The sequence below is a fragment of the Callithrix jacchus genome, chromosome 3, assembly GCF_049354715.1.
Source record: "Callithrix jacchus isolate 240 chromosome 3, calJac240_pri, whole genome shotgun sequence".
Taxonomy (NCBI): domain Eukaryota; kingdom Metazoa; phylum Chordata; class Mammalia; order Primates; family Cebidae; genus Callithrix; species Callithrix jacchus.
In genome coordinates this window covers 146,304,812-146,321,005 of record NC_133504.1, presented here as the reverse complement: position 1 = coordinate 146,321,005, position 16,194 = coordinate 146,304,812, and the positions used below count along the sequence as shown (strand labels likewise).

Genomic DNA, 16,194 nt, shown 5'->3' with positions numbered 1-16,194 from the left:
GAATTTTGCTATGAGACCAATGGTTTGTAACCTCTGTGTTAAGTCATCTCCAAAGTCTAAGCCCTAAGATATTATGATTTGTGATGATGCTTGATAAGGTATGACTTACTGATTTGCTTTCCTATCATACCTTAAAGAAATTTTCCTGACTATTTATGTGGAATGCTATTAATAACAAAGGCTTCTCTAAGTATTAACACACTTATAACTTTGTTGGAAGTGACAGATAAAGAGTGAAATGCTCTTTCCTGACCACCGTGGGCCTGGTGCTGCCCTCTTCTGAGCCTTCTTGTCCAACTGCTGTCTTTCAGTAATTTTCTACCATAAGATTCTGTTTTCTTCTTCTTTTCTTAATCTGATATTGCCAAACATTGAAAATATTATGTCTTTGTATTTATTACAAAAAAGTCCACTGAAATAAAATAATTTGAAAGACCTTTATAAACAGATTTTTATCTTTAGATCTCTATAGAACAAATACCTGTTTGTATAGGAACAGCTTTCTTTGAATAACATTATTGACTGAGGGAGAAAGGGTTGTAAGGGGAAAATTTTGTTTTTAAAATTTAAAAAAATTTTTGAATTGACAAATAAAAATTTATATATTTATGGTGAATAATGTGATGTTTTAATATGTGGATGCATTGTGGAATGGCTAACTCAAGGTAGTTAACATATATATTACCTCACATACTTTATATTGTGTTGAGAACACTTAAAGTCTACTCTCTTAACAATTTTCAAATATACAATATATTGTTACTGGATTAACTGTAGTCACCATAATATACAATAGATCTCTTAAACTTATTACTCCTGTGTAGCTGAAATTTTGTATTCTATAATAGTCTGTTTTCTGTATTTGTGGGTGTGGATCTCTTTAGGAACAAAAATCTACTTCCATGTATAATTTCAACTCAGTGTGAAGCCACACACAATCAGTGCCTGTTTTTTTTTTTTTTGAGACAGAGTTTTAGCTCTTGTTGCCCAGGCTGGAGTACAATGGTGTGATCTTGGCTCACTGCAACCCCCACCTACTGGGTTCAAGTGACTCTCCTGCCTCAGCCTCCTGACTAGCTGGGATTACAGGCATGCACCACCACACCTGGCTAATTTTGTATACTTAGTAGAGACAGTTTTCTGCATGTTGGTCAGGCTGGTCTCGAACTGCCAACCTCAGGACCTCAGGTAATCTGCCCGCCTCAGCCTCCCAAAGTGCTGGAATTACAGGCATGAATCACTATGCCTGGCCACAATCAGTATCTTTTTACTAACACGTACAGTAACATTACTGGATCTTGAAACTAATTCAGTGCATTCTAACTAGTATTAACATGAGAGAGAAGAAAGAAAATCCCTGTATGCATTGCAGGTGCTAAGGGTAAGAAATATTTTGTAGAACTTTTGTTTCAGGGGTGTGTGTGTGTGTGTGTGTGTGTGTGTAAATTCTACTTTGCATCACAGAATGTTTTTCTCACTGGGATGGCAGTTAACACATTTCAAAAGCTTCTAATCTAGGATTACTAAGTAGATCCTTGGTTATTCCTGTCCAGTTAAAAGAGTTTAAATTTTAAACTTAGAAATGTGAAAGGATTTTCATCATATATTCAGTACCACCAAGCCTTGGCTTTTCTCTTCAGTCCCTTCAAAGCATTTCTCTATCTAGTTTAAATCTGTCCTCTGATCCAAGGATCACTTTTGAAGAGAATAACAGTGCTTAAAAGAGAGAGTTCTTACAAAAACGACAAGTTGCCCAGCCTTGGAGAGTAGGAGAGAGACTCTTGTAGGCTCCAGGAGGGGGCCATGGAAGGCAGTGAGCCAGCCCCAATTCTGTCTTCACTGAAATTCCTTGAAAATGAAAAAAGAGGAAGTAGGGGAAAAGGCAACATGGGAGTAAGTAGAGGAGCTAATGTACATTTAAAGATTTTAAAAAAGCACAAAGAGAAGGAGACCTACAAATACTTTAGCAATGAAATGTTTTTCAGTCATTATGGGCTTGTTTCTTTGGAAGTGCATGACTTGGGGGAAAACGTGGTTCTTGTCTGGGTTGTGGAATAAAAAGCTGATTGTTTCTGTGATCCAGTAAGTATGTTTGTCAGTGTGAGGTTATCAGTGAGACACACCACGAACCAATAGAATTTACCACCTCCTATATTCGTTTCATATTTCTTTGGTTATGCCTGTTTGGACTGTCAAGAAATTGTATTTCAAAATTTTAAAAGGGAAGTGAGATTGGGATTGTTTATGAGCTTGTAGACACTAGAAGGATAAACATTCTTATGTCTCAGTAAGAATTTAATGGCAAGTGAATACTTTTCTTTTAAGGTTTCCAGAAGCAAATCAAATTGTGCTGATTTCAACTTTTTTAAAACTATCACATTTGTCATAATGGTCACCTAATGTGCATCATGTGAAACTAATGAAAAGCACTTAGTCTTTATGTTCATTATTTTCTGTTATCTATTGATTCACTTATAATGCACTCTCTTAAGTTCTTATTCTGGGACAGACATCTAGATATGTTATGAACTACTTTAATAACTCAACCTGTCGTTATGAGCAGTAGGTTAAAAGAATAAGCCTCTTTTATATCTTTGGTGAAGTAAAAACCAGCTTTTCAAATATACTTCGGAGGCAGGCTTTTAAAAAATTATATCAAAAAAATAGTAAGTGTTATTTTGGCCAGTCAATCTTCATTGATTTAGATCTTTATAAATATTTTAGAGGCCCAACTCCAAAGGACTAAGAGCTGATAGGATTGGAACTGTATTTTTTTCTTGTTCCTTTATTAGTATAAAACTGATAAGACTGACATGGGTATTTTCTCTCATTCATAAGACGGGCTATCTATTGTGGGTCCAATATTCAGGCACAACTACATATACTCGGAGGCTGTTGCTCTTCCCATTAAAAGTGACTGTCTGCCTGTAATCCCAGCTACTTGGGAGACTGAGGCATGAGAATCACTTGAACCCCTCTGTTTCCTTTTTTTGTTTTGATTAAAAAATTCACGGCCGGGCGCGGTGGCTCAAGCCTGTAATCCCAGCACTTTGGGAGGCCGAGGTGGGTGGATCACGAGGTCAAGAGATCGAGACCATCCTGGTCAACATGGTGAAACCCCGTCTCTACTAAAAATACAAAAAATTAGCTGGGCATGGTGGCGCGTGCCTGTAATCCCAGCTACTCAGGAGGCTGAGGCAGGAGAATTGCCTGAACCCAGGAGGCGGAGGTTGCGGTGAGCCGAGATCGCTCCATTGCACTCCAGCCTGGGTAACAAGAGCGAGACTCCGTCTCAAAAAAAAAAAAAAAAAAAAAAAAAATTCACATTCCAGGTAGGGCTGCGTTTCTTGGAAAATAAGGAAAACTTAGAAATAAAGAAAATAAGGGAATATGTATCAGTTCAATTTTGTTTTGTAGCAAAGTACCCAAAAATTTAGTGACATAACATTATTGACCCAATTTGGTCAGTGGGGGCAATTAAGGCTGAACTTAGCTGAGGCAGCTTATCTCTATTCTAGTGTGTGTCATCTGGGTACACTCGTTCGTGGTCAGTGGGTAGTGGTGTCATTCATGTATTTATAGAGGCTATGGTGGTAAATGGGGCAACTGAGACATGTGGTATGGGCTACAGTGGTTCCTAGAGCAGTGACAGAGAATAAGCTCCAATGAACAAGCACTTTTCAAGCCTCTTGTTTGCTGTCTTGTTTGCTGGTGTTACATTAGTTGAAGCAAGGCACATGGCCAAGCCGAGATTCCACAGGTAAAGAAAGACTGTACCTCTTGATTGGCAGAGTTATGCATGCAGAGATAGGAAGAATTTGTGGCCATTTTTGTAATCCACATAGAATGAGTTCACTTGATATCCTATGCTCTATCAGACTTTATGCTGGGTGATTTACATGTTATTCATTGAGTCCTCACGACAGTTTCCTGACATGCCTGGCATTACTCCCATTGCAAAGATGATAAAATTGATGATCAGATAACTTAAGAGACCTGCATATATGAAGCCCAAATTGTTTGTTTCAAGTTATGGAATGGCCTTTTAGGTGCTATCTCTTCTTAAGCAACATGATCAGATGCTTACATGAGACAGAAGATGTATGCTTTATTTGGTTAAAATGGAATTCTAAAGGCTAGCTTTACTTTCTCCCTTACATGTTGAGCAATATATTTATAGGTCATATATTTATTTGGTATAGAAAAAATATTAACATTTCACTATGTGTGAGACAGAAGCTCATGAAAATGTGGTTTTTGTTTGCTTTCCAGGTCAGCTACACGACCTGGGTCTCACCACAGTTTGGACATGACTGAGGCTCTCCAGTGGTTCAGATATCACTGGCAACGGCTGATCGGAGGTGCAACCAGGGATGATGATTCGAGGCCATACAATTATTCCTCCTTGCTTGCCTGTGGGGGCAAGTCCTCTCAGACCCCTAAACTGGCAGGAAAGCACCGGATTGTTGTTCCCCACCTCCAGGCCTTCAAGGATGAGTATGAGAAGTTCTCTGGAGCCTATGTGAACAATCGAATACGAACAACAAAGTACACACTTCTGAATTTTGTGCCAAGAAATTTATTTGAACAATTTCACAGGTACTGTTTTATTTTGGAAAACAACCTTAGACTATCATTGTAGTTGGTATATAAGTTTTTTTTCCCATTGTCGTAACCCTGTATGTTGCTTAAACCTAAGACTTGTGACATCACCCTTGACAATTTTGGTACAAATCTGTTGTGGAATGATGACTCCTTTCATTCACATAACACTTTTCAATTGGTAAGGTGTTTTCTCTTTACCAGAAAAGATATTGTAATTCACAATATTATAGATTAGGAAATGAATTGACTGTGGTTTAGCCAATGTCATGTCAGTGTCAAGTAGCAGACCAGGGGCTGCCTCCAGGGGTCTTCTTACTCTTGCTTTAGTGTTCTTTCCATGAGACCATGCTGCATTTTAATTTCAGATTTTTCTTACTTGATAATATGAAGAAATAGAGCTCTGAAGCCAATGCAGATGTCAGATGTTATTATATGAAACAGTGACCTTATTCAGCTTAATATCACATTCATGGACATTCTCCCATGAGTTTAGGCACTGCAGGAAATGTACATGTAAGTGCCACTCCTCTCTTTGTGGAGTTTGCAGTTGTGCTAGGGAAACACAATAGTATATAAAAAACAAAAAGACATAATGAATGCAATGAGTGTTATAAAGGGCTGTCAAGTAGAATGAAAGCCTCAAAAAGAGAAATAATAATACTAACTGGAGCAATAGAAGGGGAAGTGACATTTGACTTAATAATGGAGAGTGGGTGAGATATTCAAGGCAGAGGTGTGGGCAAAGCCTATTTCAGATGGAGGAAGGAGTATGAATAACAGCGTAAAGGCAGTAGCATGGAAGGCTTGCTTGAAGCCTGGGAAGTAGTCTTCTCTGACTTACATGTATCATCTATGCTTGGGAACAACAGGAAGTTAAGTCAGAAAGATAGATATGACCCAGAAGAAAGGTCTTCCTATCAGGATAAAGAGTTGAAAGCCAAGTCTGCAGGTACAATTAACGTGCTTACATCCATATTTCACTACAAAGGCAGTGTAGTGTATAGATGAAAGGGTTTAGAGGTGATGGCAGAGAAAATGTTTAGAAAGACGTCGTATACATCCCAGTGAATTGTAATGGACACCTGACCTTGGAACAATGTGGTAATGAAAAGAAGGGTGACCACTTACAGATACTATGGATTTAATATAATGTATTCAGTGAAAGGAGGAGTAAAAAGATTATGTGAACATGTTGAGCTGTGATGACCAGAGTGATTAACAGAAAAATGAAAAACAAGAGTAAAAAGAACCTTGGCTGGAAGAGTATTTTGGTTTTGTAAATGTGTTTAAGACACCAATGCAAGTAAAGAGTTTCTCCATATTCTTTAGTCATTCTATGTACATTCATTCTCAATATTCATTCTATATATGTTTCATATGCATTTATTAAACAGTGGCTATGTTTAGAGGACAGATACGAATTTGTTGAATTAATGGCTATGTTGCACGATGTATGTTTCATTCTTTTATGGAGTTTGCAATCTAGTGTACCCAATGGAATAAAACTCTGAAACTTAAACAGAGTTCAAGGTTAGAGCTATAGGTTTAGATGTGGTCCACATGGAAAGAGTTGAAGCCATAGTAGTAGAATTGGTTAGGAAATAAATTTTCAGAGTAGTAGGATTTGGATGGTCAATGGAAAACTGTGATAAAAATTCAAGGGCAGGATTGAGATTTTTTTTCCTTTAAGGAAAAGAATGTCTTGAACTTGACATATGGCCAAAAATTAGGAGCCCTAGAGAAATATTTGAATATATAAAATAGAAGAATGGAAGAATTTCCTGAAGAAAGTGGTTCTGAATAGCGTAAAAGAAGAAATAGAAGAGTTGGTCACCAGGAGAAAGAAAAATAGGCTTTTCTACTTAATTTTGAGGTTCATTTAAGTCTAATGTTTGGATGTACAAAAGGCTAGAGTGTTGATCATAGTTTTGTTAATTAATTTTCATACCACATTAACTGAATTTCTTCTAAATTTTTCTGAACTTTTAAAAGAAAATGGTATTTTCTATTGTGCTTTTTGTCACGTAACAGTTCAAGACTGTCCCACTCAAATATTTACTATTGTATATTTAATAAATTATTTATTTATTTATTTATTTATTTATTTATCTACCCAGGCTGGAGTGCAGTGGTGTGATCTTGGCCCACTGCAACCTCTGACTTCTCGGTTCAAGTGATTCTTATGCCTCAACCTCCCGAGTAGCTGGGTGCACAGGCGTGAATCACTACACCCAGCTAATCTTTGTATTTTTAGTAGAGATGGGGTTTCACCGAGTTGGCCAGGGGTGTCTTGAACTCCTGACATCGAGTGATATGTCTACCTTGGCCTCCCAAAGTGCTAAGATTACAGCGATGAGCCACCATACCCAGCTCTGCTGTCTCATATTTATTAAAGTATGACACAAGCCAGATGTCTAGCAGGGTAATGCATAGTTCATTGAGATTTGTTATATTTTGCTAGTTCTATATTCTGCAACATAAAACATCAACCTATAGAAACTTATTGAAAACCAATATAGTACTTTGCCTCTTACTCAGTCCTTGAAATAACTTCTTAACACCTCCTTTTGTGTGTTTGGGTTGCAGAGCTGCCAATTTATATTTCCTGTTCCTAGTTGTTCTGAACTGGGTACCTTTGGTAGAAGCCTTCCAAAAGGAAATCACCATGTTGCCTCTGGTGGTGGTCCTTACAATTATCGCAATTAAGGATGGCCTGGAAGATTATCGGAAATACAAAATTGACAAACAGATCAATAATTTAATAACTAAAGTTTATAGTAGGTAAGTGTAATGGGAGCTTTGCTAAGGACTGTGTGTGTATCATTGAGAAAAATATGCAGAATGTTACTTTTTTCTCCTTAGGTGTGACCAGATCCTTTTGTGTTGTTGTAATTGTTTAACGAATATTTCATAAAGTCCTATGGTGAATTTAATTCAAGTGTCAGAGGAAAACAAAAATGTATAAGCCATTGTCAACTCAGGAGCTGACAAAGCAAAAGCTTCTATAACTCATGCATAAGTGGAATTAAAAGAATTAAACTTCAGAGGCAGGCGCGGTGACTCACACCTATAATCTCAACACTTTGGGAGGTCGAGGTGGGTGGATCACCTGGTCAGGAGTTCGAGACCAGCCTGACCAACATGGTGAAACCCCATTTCTACTAAAAATACAAAAATTATCTGGATGTGTTGGCTGGCACCTGTAACCCCAGCTACTCAGGAGGTTGAGGCAGGAGAATCCCTAGAACCCAGAAGGTAGATGTTGCCATGAGCTGAGATCACTCCGTTGCACACCAGTCTGGGGGCAGAGCAAGACTGTCTCAAAAAACAAAAAAAAAAAGAATTTACTTTAAACCATAAGAAGAAAAGCAAGCACATAGTTTTTAACCATTGATGTTATAATTTAGGATTAAGAAGAGGATGGGATATGGAAATTAAGAACGAAGGTAAATTGCTCTGAAAAACAAGATGGGATGTATAAAAAAAGATGGGAGCCAACTACCTACAGAGGAAGAGGATTGTGAAAAATGTAGGTGAAGCCTGTAATCCCAGCACTTTGGGAAGCCAAGGTGGGAAGATCCCTTAAGGTCAGGAGTTTGAGACCAGCTTGGCCAACATAGTGAAACCCTGTCTTTACTAAAAAATACAAAAATTATCTGGACATGGTGGCAGGTGCCTGTAATCCCAGCTACTTGGGAGCCTGAGGCAGAAGAATTGCTTGAATCCGGGAAGTGGAGGTTGCAGTGAGCAGAGATCGCATCACTGCACTCCAGCCTGGGTGACAGAGTGAGACTCCATCTCAAAAAAAAAAAAATGGAGGAGAATATTCTTTTTTTGTGTGCACAAAACTAGATGCATCCCATCACAGCAACGACAGAGAGCATTCGTAGGAGGAGGTCTTTTTAGGGGCATATTTGCTGTGTTACAGACTTGTATTTTCAGTATTGATAAAATAGACAGTCTATGTAGCCAAGAATAAACTCAGTTTATGTGAGTTTTAAACTGTGGTGTATATTATTTGCAGCTCCCGGGTTTTTATTCTTAGGTGTAAGTTTATACTTAGTAAACAGTATAGACAAATATAACTTGCCTTCAATCTTCTGTGATCCAAAGAGGAAAATGTTAGGAAAGACTTCTCTGAAGAGATGATATTTCATCTGAAAGCTGCAGAATTCAAATTTTGTTCATTATTAGAATTCTTCAGTGACTTTCACAATGTTTGTTTTAATGATCTATCAAGAAAATAAGGAATAGAACTTTGTTTATTGTTTGTAAGGTGATTTGAGATTTCTTGGAAAATGAGAAATTTGTTCTATTTTTTTCTGTTCTACTCATGTCCCATCTAAAGGGAACCAGAAAAACGTATGTGTTGTATTTTAAAATGAAAGAATGGTATAAGTCCATGGTCTTCATTTAAAGTCATAGAGCATTTTGCTAAAACAGTTCTATTAATAATTTAGAAACATTTGAATGCTTATTATATACCAAGGATAGAGGCCTAAAATGTCTGTATAGTCACTGATCTCAAAAAATAGCTCTAAGAAACATTATTTTACAATGATTATATGATGAACAAAGTCTAGAATTTGACCAATTTTAAGATTAACCAGTGAATGCCAAATTTAGTGAATAGAAAGAATGCTTATTATATATATTTTTGAATACAAACTCAAATATATAAATAATTGCAGGCCAGGTGCAATGGCTCACATCTGTAATCCCAGCACTTTGGGAGCCTGAGGTGGGTGAATTGAGTGAGTTCAGGAGTTTGAGATTAGCCTGGGCAACATGACTAAACCCTGTCTCTAAAAAAAACAACAACCAATTAGTCAGGCATGGTGGTGTGTGCCTACAGTCCCAGATACTTGGGAGGATGAGGTGGGAGGATCACCTGAGCCTGTGAGGCAGAGGTTGCAGTGAGTTAAGATTGTGCCACTACACTTCAACCTGGGCAACAGAGCAAGACCCTGTCTCAGATAAATAAAATAATTGCAGATTTTTAATTGCTAATTTGGAGTTGGCAGTGTGTGTTTGTTTGCTTTTCTGGATTGTTCTAAAATGTTTAATCTGATTCTCCCGCTTAGCTGTGTAACCTTGGGCAACTTACAAAAAGCAGCTAAACACCCAGTTTCCTTCATTTGTGAGTGTAATAATAAAACGTACTTCATAGCACCTAGTCTTTTCCAAGTGCTAAGTAAAAGCCATTATGATTATCATTATAGGTCAATAATGACTATTTGCTAGAGTTTATGTTTGTCACATCAAGTCATTTAATCAACATCTGAGAACTCCTCAAAACACTGCACAATTTTTAAAATATTAAAATTACCTGATAGAAGACCTGGTATAACTTTTTTCTCAAGTGTCCTTTTAGATATAATCCAGATCTATTTTAGATGATTTTCGTATAAACTTAAAAATGAGATGTAGTATTATAGTCATTTATTTAATATCCATTCTAAGATGTTCCTTTATGTCTGTGTTTCATAAGAGGCTCAGGTCATTTTATGCATTTTTATCTATATATAATATAATTTGGTTTTGTTTGGTATTGTAGAAGAAATAATGCTTATGTTTTCCTCCCAGATTATTTCTGGCACAGTTATTACAAGATTATAAAGAAATAAAGATGGGATATAAAACCATGCCTTGTTGATTTAAATATGCTAATGTAAATTCCTATGAAATACAAAGAAATCAACTTAGAAACAAATTATTTCTACAGAAAGTTAGGGTGAAATTATGGGAGCTATTTAGCAAGTTTTTGGAAGAAGCATATTAACATTTATAAGCAGAAAATTTTGTTCTTACTTGTAATATGTGGTCTTTCACAAGGTGCTTAATTTTCTATAGAAAAGTATCATTTGGAATAACAAACACTAGTCTAGAAATTAATCATTTAAACTCTATTATACCTCCAATTAAGTTAGAATGAACTATTATAGCAAACCTAACTTTCTTAAGATTGCCTTTAAAGTAGGCGCCACTTGTAAGGTTTTAAAATTTGTTTTAAGGTAATAAAAGTGTCTTGAAAATAGGCTATTAATCACTCAGAGAATCTGAGTGCCTGCTGTGCCATAAGCACTGAGATACTTAGAGGATTTAAACTTCAATTAGGTACAATGTCTGTCTTCAAGGAATGTGCATTATTTTCTGACCTTTAAAAATCACCATGTTATTGATGTTGCAAGTTTCAAAATATTAGCTAATGTTAACATTTTAGGATTATCTCACAAATCCATAGAATTTCATGATTTGTGAAATGAGACCTTCAGTAGCCATTTAAATTAACCTTATATAAGACATTATACAAAACAAACATTTTAAAGTAAATTCTTTACATTTATTTTAAAATACACAGGTAAACCACATTTTATTTGATGGTCAGTAGAAGTGACTGCACTTGGCAGTAAAGTCTAGTATTTAAGAGAGTAGATTCTGGATATACCTGCCTTGTTTCAAATTACAGGACCACTTAGCCATGTAACACTGAGCAAGTTACTTAACTTGTCAAGGGCAGTTTTTTTTCTAATTTTTAAAACTGGTTGTAAAACCAACCACAACATTGATTCAAAAATTAAATGAGTTGATATATATAAAGCATCTAATAAATCTTAGCTGATGTTGTGTCCAATGATAATTCATTTTTTGCTTATTATAAATAATTTAATGTTTTATTGGAAACACACTAAAAATATCAAAAAGAATAATTAATTCATAATTCTCTCTTTAAATAATCCCTTTCTCTCTTTAAATATCAAGTGAAGTAGGCGTCCACATTCCCAACCTTTCATTCTTACCCCTCCGTCTCCTTCCTTACCAGCTCCCATCCTAGTTGAATCTCTGTTGATCATTCAGTGCATATTATTCCTAACTTTTCCTAATGCTTATGTAGTAGAGCTGTTTGATACTGGACTTATGAAGAATCAAAATCGGCCTAAAAGTTTTTCTGAAGGAGGGATTGTGGGTACTGTGTCCTGATCAGTGAGAGTCATACACAAGCACAAACCACCAAGGAGATGCAAGAAATTCTAGTTGGACCTTTGGACCTTTAGACTCTGGGGCAAGAAGAAAGTTCTCTTACTAGTTTTGATTATGTATCAGGAAAGGAAATGTAGCCTTATTTTTGCATCTCCCAACAATGCTCACAACCACATTTAACTAGTCTGGAACATTTACAATGTTGGAAGATGCTAGCTGATTCGCAGAGATTATATTTTCTTCTTCACTCTTCCAATCAACAATTTCACATTATCAACTTTCTCCAAGGCCACCGACCTAACAGCCAAATACTGTAGGCATTTCGGTTTTTACTATACAGGACTGCTCTGTAGCTTTCAGCCGTTGTGGCTCCCTCTTAGAAATTTGCTTCTTCCTTGATTTCTGTGACACCACTTATCTGAGATCCTCTTTCACCTGACTATCACCTTGAAGATTCTTTCCCTAAGAAATATCCTTACCTGCAATCAGTGGCTGTCTGTGTACCTGGGACTTCCAAATCTATATCTTTACTCATAATCTCCAGATCATGACCCCTCAAACTGCTGGGCATCTTCAGCTTCATGTCCTACTCCAAATGAAACCTTTTCAACCTGAAGTTGTCTCACCTGTGATACAACCAATTGCTTCTAAAATCTGAGACCTATTACAGCACCATCCATCACCACATCGAACACGTTAGGGACCATAGTGTCATCCTGGATAATTCTTTTATGTGTAATAAGTCCAAAAACTTGTTTCTGTTATCTAGTATGTCTTGATTTCATCTTTTATCTTTCTGTGTTGCTACTGCCTTAATTCTGATGATCTTCATCCCTCCCATGGATTATTTCAGTAACTTACCACTTGTCTCTTGGCCATACTCCTAAATAACCTGCCATCCAAAAATCCATTCATTACTTTGTCTCAGGAGCTGGCAAACAGAAGTAGGGTCACATTCTTCTTTTTCTGAACCTTTACTTACTTTCCATTTTTTTATGGAATGAAATTCCTAGATATGGCATGGAGGACTGAACTGTCAGAATAATACCCCTGCCTACCTTTTTTATCTTTTTCTCTGTTACCTCCCTCTATAGGAGAACAAACTGATAGGCACAGACACTAGGGAAAAGTTTGGTAAAGACAAAATAAACTGTTGATTTGCCTTTCTCCGTGGACCAATAAACTCTTTAGATAATCAAATATTTCCTTTAGTTGGTTTTAACCTTGTTCATTTCGTATGTTCTGAAAATGTACTTCTTAGGTAGCCTTTTAAGCTAAATATTTCTTATTTAAATATTTTCAACCTAAATTATTATTTAAATATTTTCAACTATTTTCAATTTAAATATTTCTTATTTAGCTTAAAAGGCTACCTAAGAAGTACGTAGCCTTTTAGCTAAATACCTGATATAATTCTATATGGCAAATACCTGATATAATTCTGTATGGCAAAAGTTGTAAAAGTATTGGTGTAAGGTGCCATTTCTATTTAATCCGATGAAATAAAATAAGTGGATTTATGATATTTGCCACAAATGTTAGTTTTTTATGTATATTTGGGAGACAGTGAAGGAACGAGACGAGCTTCTTAACTTTTGTTGGTGGCATCATATGTGAAATGCTACCTAACAAGCTCAAATGACACATGACATTCTACCATACAAATGTCCTCATTCTACCCTGAGGAAAATGCATTGTGACACACAATGATAACCCATCTTATCTGCCTGATGGGAAATGCTGAGAGCAGATGATGTGTCTTAGGCACCTTCAGGTCCTTTGTACCTGACCACAGAGCAGCATGAGGGAATTGCTCTGTATCTGAATGAGCCCATCAAATGTTGATTGTAATTTTATTCCAGAATTAGACTCAAACAGCAATCCCACAGGAAGAAAGAGCTGAAAAATATGTTTTAGTGGCTCAGTAACTAAATTTTCAGGTGAAGCATTTGTAGAATTTAGGGGTTGCCAATTCTGTGGTTTCCCTTTTAGCATTTTGTTTGTTTGTTTTTGTTTGTTTTTTTTGTTTGTTTGAGACAGAATCTTGCTCTGTCACCCAGGCTAGAGTGCAGTGAAGTGATCTAGGCTCATTGCAGCCCCTGCCTCCTGGGTTCAAGTGATTCTCCTGTCTCAGTCTCCTGAGTAGCTGGGATTGTAGGTGCATGCCACCATGCCTGGCTAATTTTTGTATTGGTAGTAGAGATGGAGTTTCACCATGTTGGCCAAGCTAGTCTTAAACTCCTGACCTCAGGTGATCCACCCACCTTGGCCTCCCAAAATGCCGGAATTATAGGCATGAGCTACTGTGCCTTGCCCCTTTTAGCATTTAATAGACTAAAATTTACCCTAATACTTAATATATACTTTATATACTAAAAAAAACTTCCTTAAAAAAACATTGTATGTCTATTTTGCTTGATATTCTTTTTTTAAACTTTTTTTTAATTATAGGAAAGAGAAAAAATACATTGACCGATGTTGGAAAGACGTTACTGTTGGGGACTTCATTCGCCTCTCCTGTAACGAGGTCATCCCTGCAGACATGATACTACTCTTTTCCACTGATCCAGATGGAATCTGTCACATTGAGACTTCTGGTCTTGATGGAGAGAGCAATTTAAAACAGAGGCAGGTGGTTCGGGGATATGCAGAACAGGTAAGTCATGTGTTCTCAGTTGTGGCTTATTCACATTTTTTTTCTGAAGATGACTGAGCTCATTTTCACATTACAGATAAAGAGATTTTTAATTCGTTTTCACCATGATGAAATAGAATCCCAAAAGGTATAATTCATTTCCAGATATGAGTGGAAGCGTACTCTTTTCTAGATAAGAGGATAAAATGACTTCAAAGTTCACACACTTTGGTGGGGCACTCATGTTTTTGAGAATGGAATTAAAGGAACCAGACAGAATTATTTGCAACTTGGAAAAAAACACTTGCTAATTTATTTTTCTTAAACCTACACTTTATATCTTATTTTTGGTTGATCATTGTTTCTAAAATCTGTAATTACGTATATACCAAAGCTTAAGAGTTTTGTAGCTTCTCATGCTACATAGCTTTTAGACCTTTCTTAATATTGTGCAGAGAGAAACAGAAACCTTGAAGTTACATTGACATAGATTTAAATGAATCACAGCTCTGCTATTAATTACTGTGTGACTTCGGACAAGTCATTTAAACACTTTATGCCTCAGTTCTTTTAATCTTAAAATGAAAATGATGGTACCTACTCTATAGCATTGTTGCAGGATTTAAATGAAATAATATATATTGAAACATCATATGTAGTATCTAAATATCATTTTCCTTCCCCTTTCTCTGAAAGCACTTGAGATAAAGTAATTTACAATTTAATGATCTTTATCTTTCTTTTTAACCCAAAATACTATTAAGTTAGGGTTTCTTCATCTTACAATTATAAACCAAAAAAAAAAGTGTTTTAGCCTACTAATACCTTTATCTTTTGGTAAATTTCATCTTGTCATATTGGGCCCACCTCTCTACCTATGGACTTCATTTAGATCCTCTGTGATTATTATGCCTATTAGACTACTGTCATTGTCACTTTTGTAAGTAGTCTTGTACCAAAGGCATTGGTAAAAATTCTGCACAACTTAACATTCTGTGGTACAGTACATACCCACTTTGAGTATTAATCAGCAATTCATAGTTACCATTAAAAGTAATGGCAAAAGCACAATTACTTTTACACCAACCTAGTATTCATCAGCACACTGTGGGTTCAATTAAGGGTGAATCTGATGACCTAGATTTTAATCCTGCTCTAAACACTTTCTTGTTTTGAGAACTTTGGCACATTACTGATTCTCTTTGTGTCTCTCTTTCCTCATCTGTTAATTAGGTCTAATTACTGTACTACCTCCCTCATGGAGTTGTGAAGAAGAAACTAGCTAATACATTTAAAGTGTATAATAGATTTTAGTGTGTCGAAAGAACGCTATAGATATTACTCATTAGAAAATAAATCATATTATCATATATTTATATTTTTTATATTTCCTATTATATGCATACTAATTCTAATATTTATTAATATCAATAGCATTTATCTTACTGGTCAAAATGGATATGAAAAGTAATGAAATAAGGTTGATGTGGCTTGTTTTAGGGAAATCCATACCTTAAAGGAGTTGTGTCCTATAAAGGCACTTTGCTTATTTGTTCATTCTTTTCATAAAGAATTCTGAAATTGTCTAATCCATTAGAAAATTTTATAGACATTGATGTTTATTTTTAAATTGTTATTTATAAAATTTGGCTGAAATCAAATGCATATGTGCTCAAAGTGTTCACATATACATTTAATCTCAAAATTACTTATGTGATTAAAGGCCAACAACAAAAGTATGTTCAGTTTTTCAGTGCTTTATTGATAAAAAGATGTTTATAAGTAGAAACTCTCTTCTGGAGAGTCCTGCATGAATTTCAGTAAATGACTCAGACATTCCCATCAGCTGCAGATGTTTATTAGTGCTCTAGGACCATTCTGATCCCAATTATGGATCACATAATTATGCCTCTACTTTCCTTCCTTTGGGAAATTCATGATATAAACTTCATTGCAAAAAAGGCTTAGCATTA

The 16,194-nt window shown here is 36.0% G+C and overlaps 1 protein-coding gene across 4 annotated transcripts in view; it reads left to right on the top strand.

Moving 5' to 3' along the window:
• ATP10D (ATPase phospholipid transporting 10D (putative)) overlaps positions 1 to 16,194 on the top strand; it is a 127,357-nt gene that overhangs the window by 43,438 nt on the left and 67,725 nt on the right. For all 4 annotated transcript variants that reach the window (XM_035293748.3, XM_035293749.3, XM_035293747.3 and 1 more), the window contains 3 exons: positions 4,273 to 4,599; positions 7,192 to 7,386; positions 14,038 to 14,242. In XM_035293748.3, coding sequence (XP_035149639.3) covers positions 4,310 to 4,599; positions 7,192 to 7,386; positions 14,038 to 14,242 — 690 coding nt within the window. In that variant the 5' untranslated portion in view covers positions 4,273 to 4,309. The remainder of the gene's footprint in view (positions 1 to 4,272; positions 4,600 to 7,191; positions 7,387 to 14,037; positions 14,243 to 16,194) is intronic.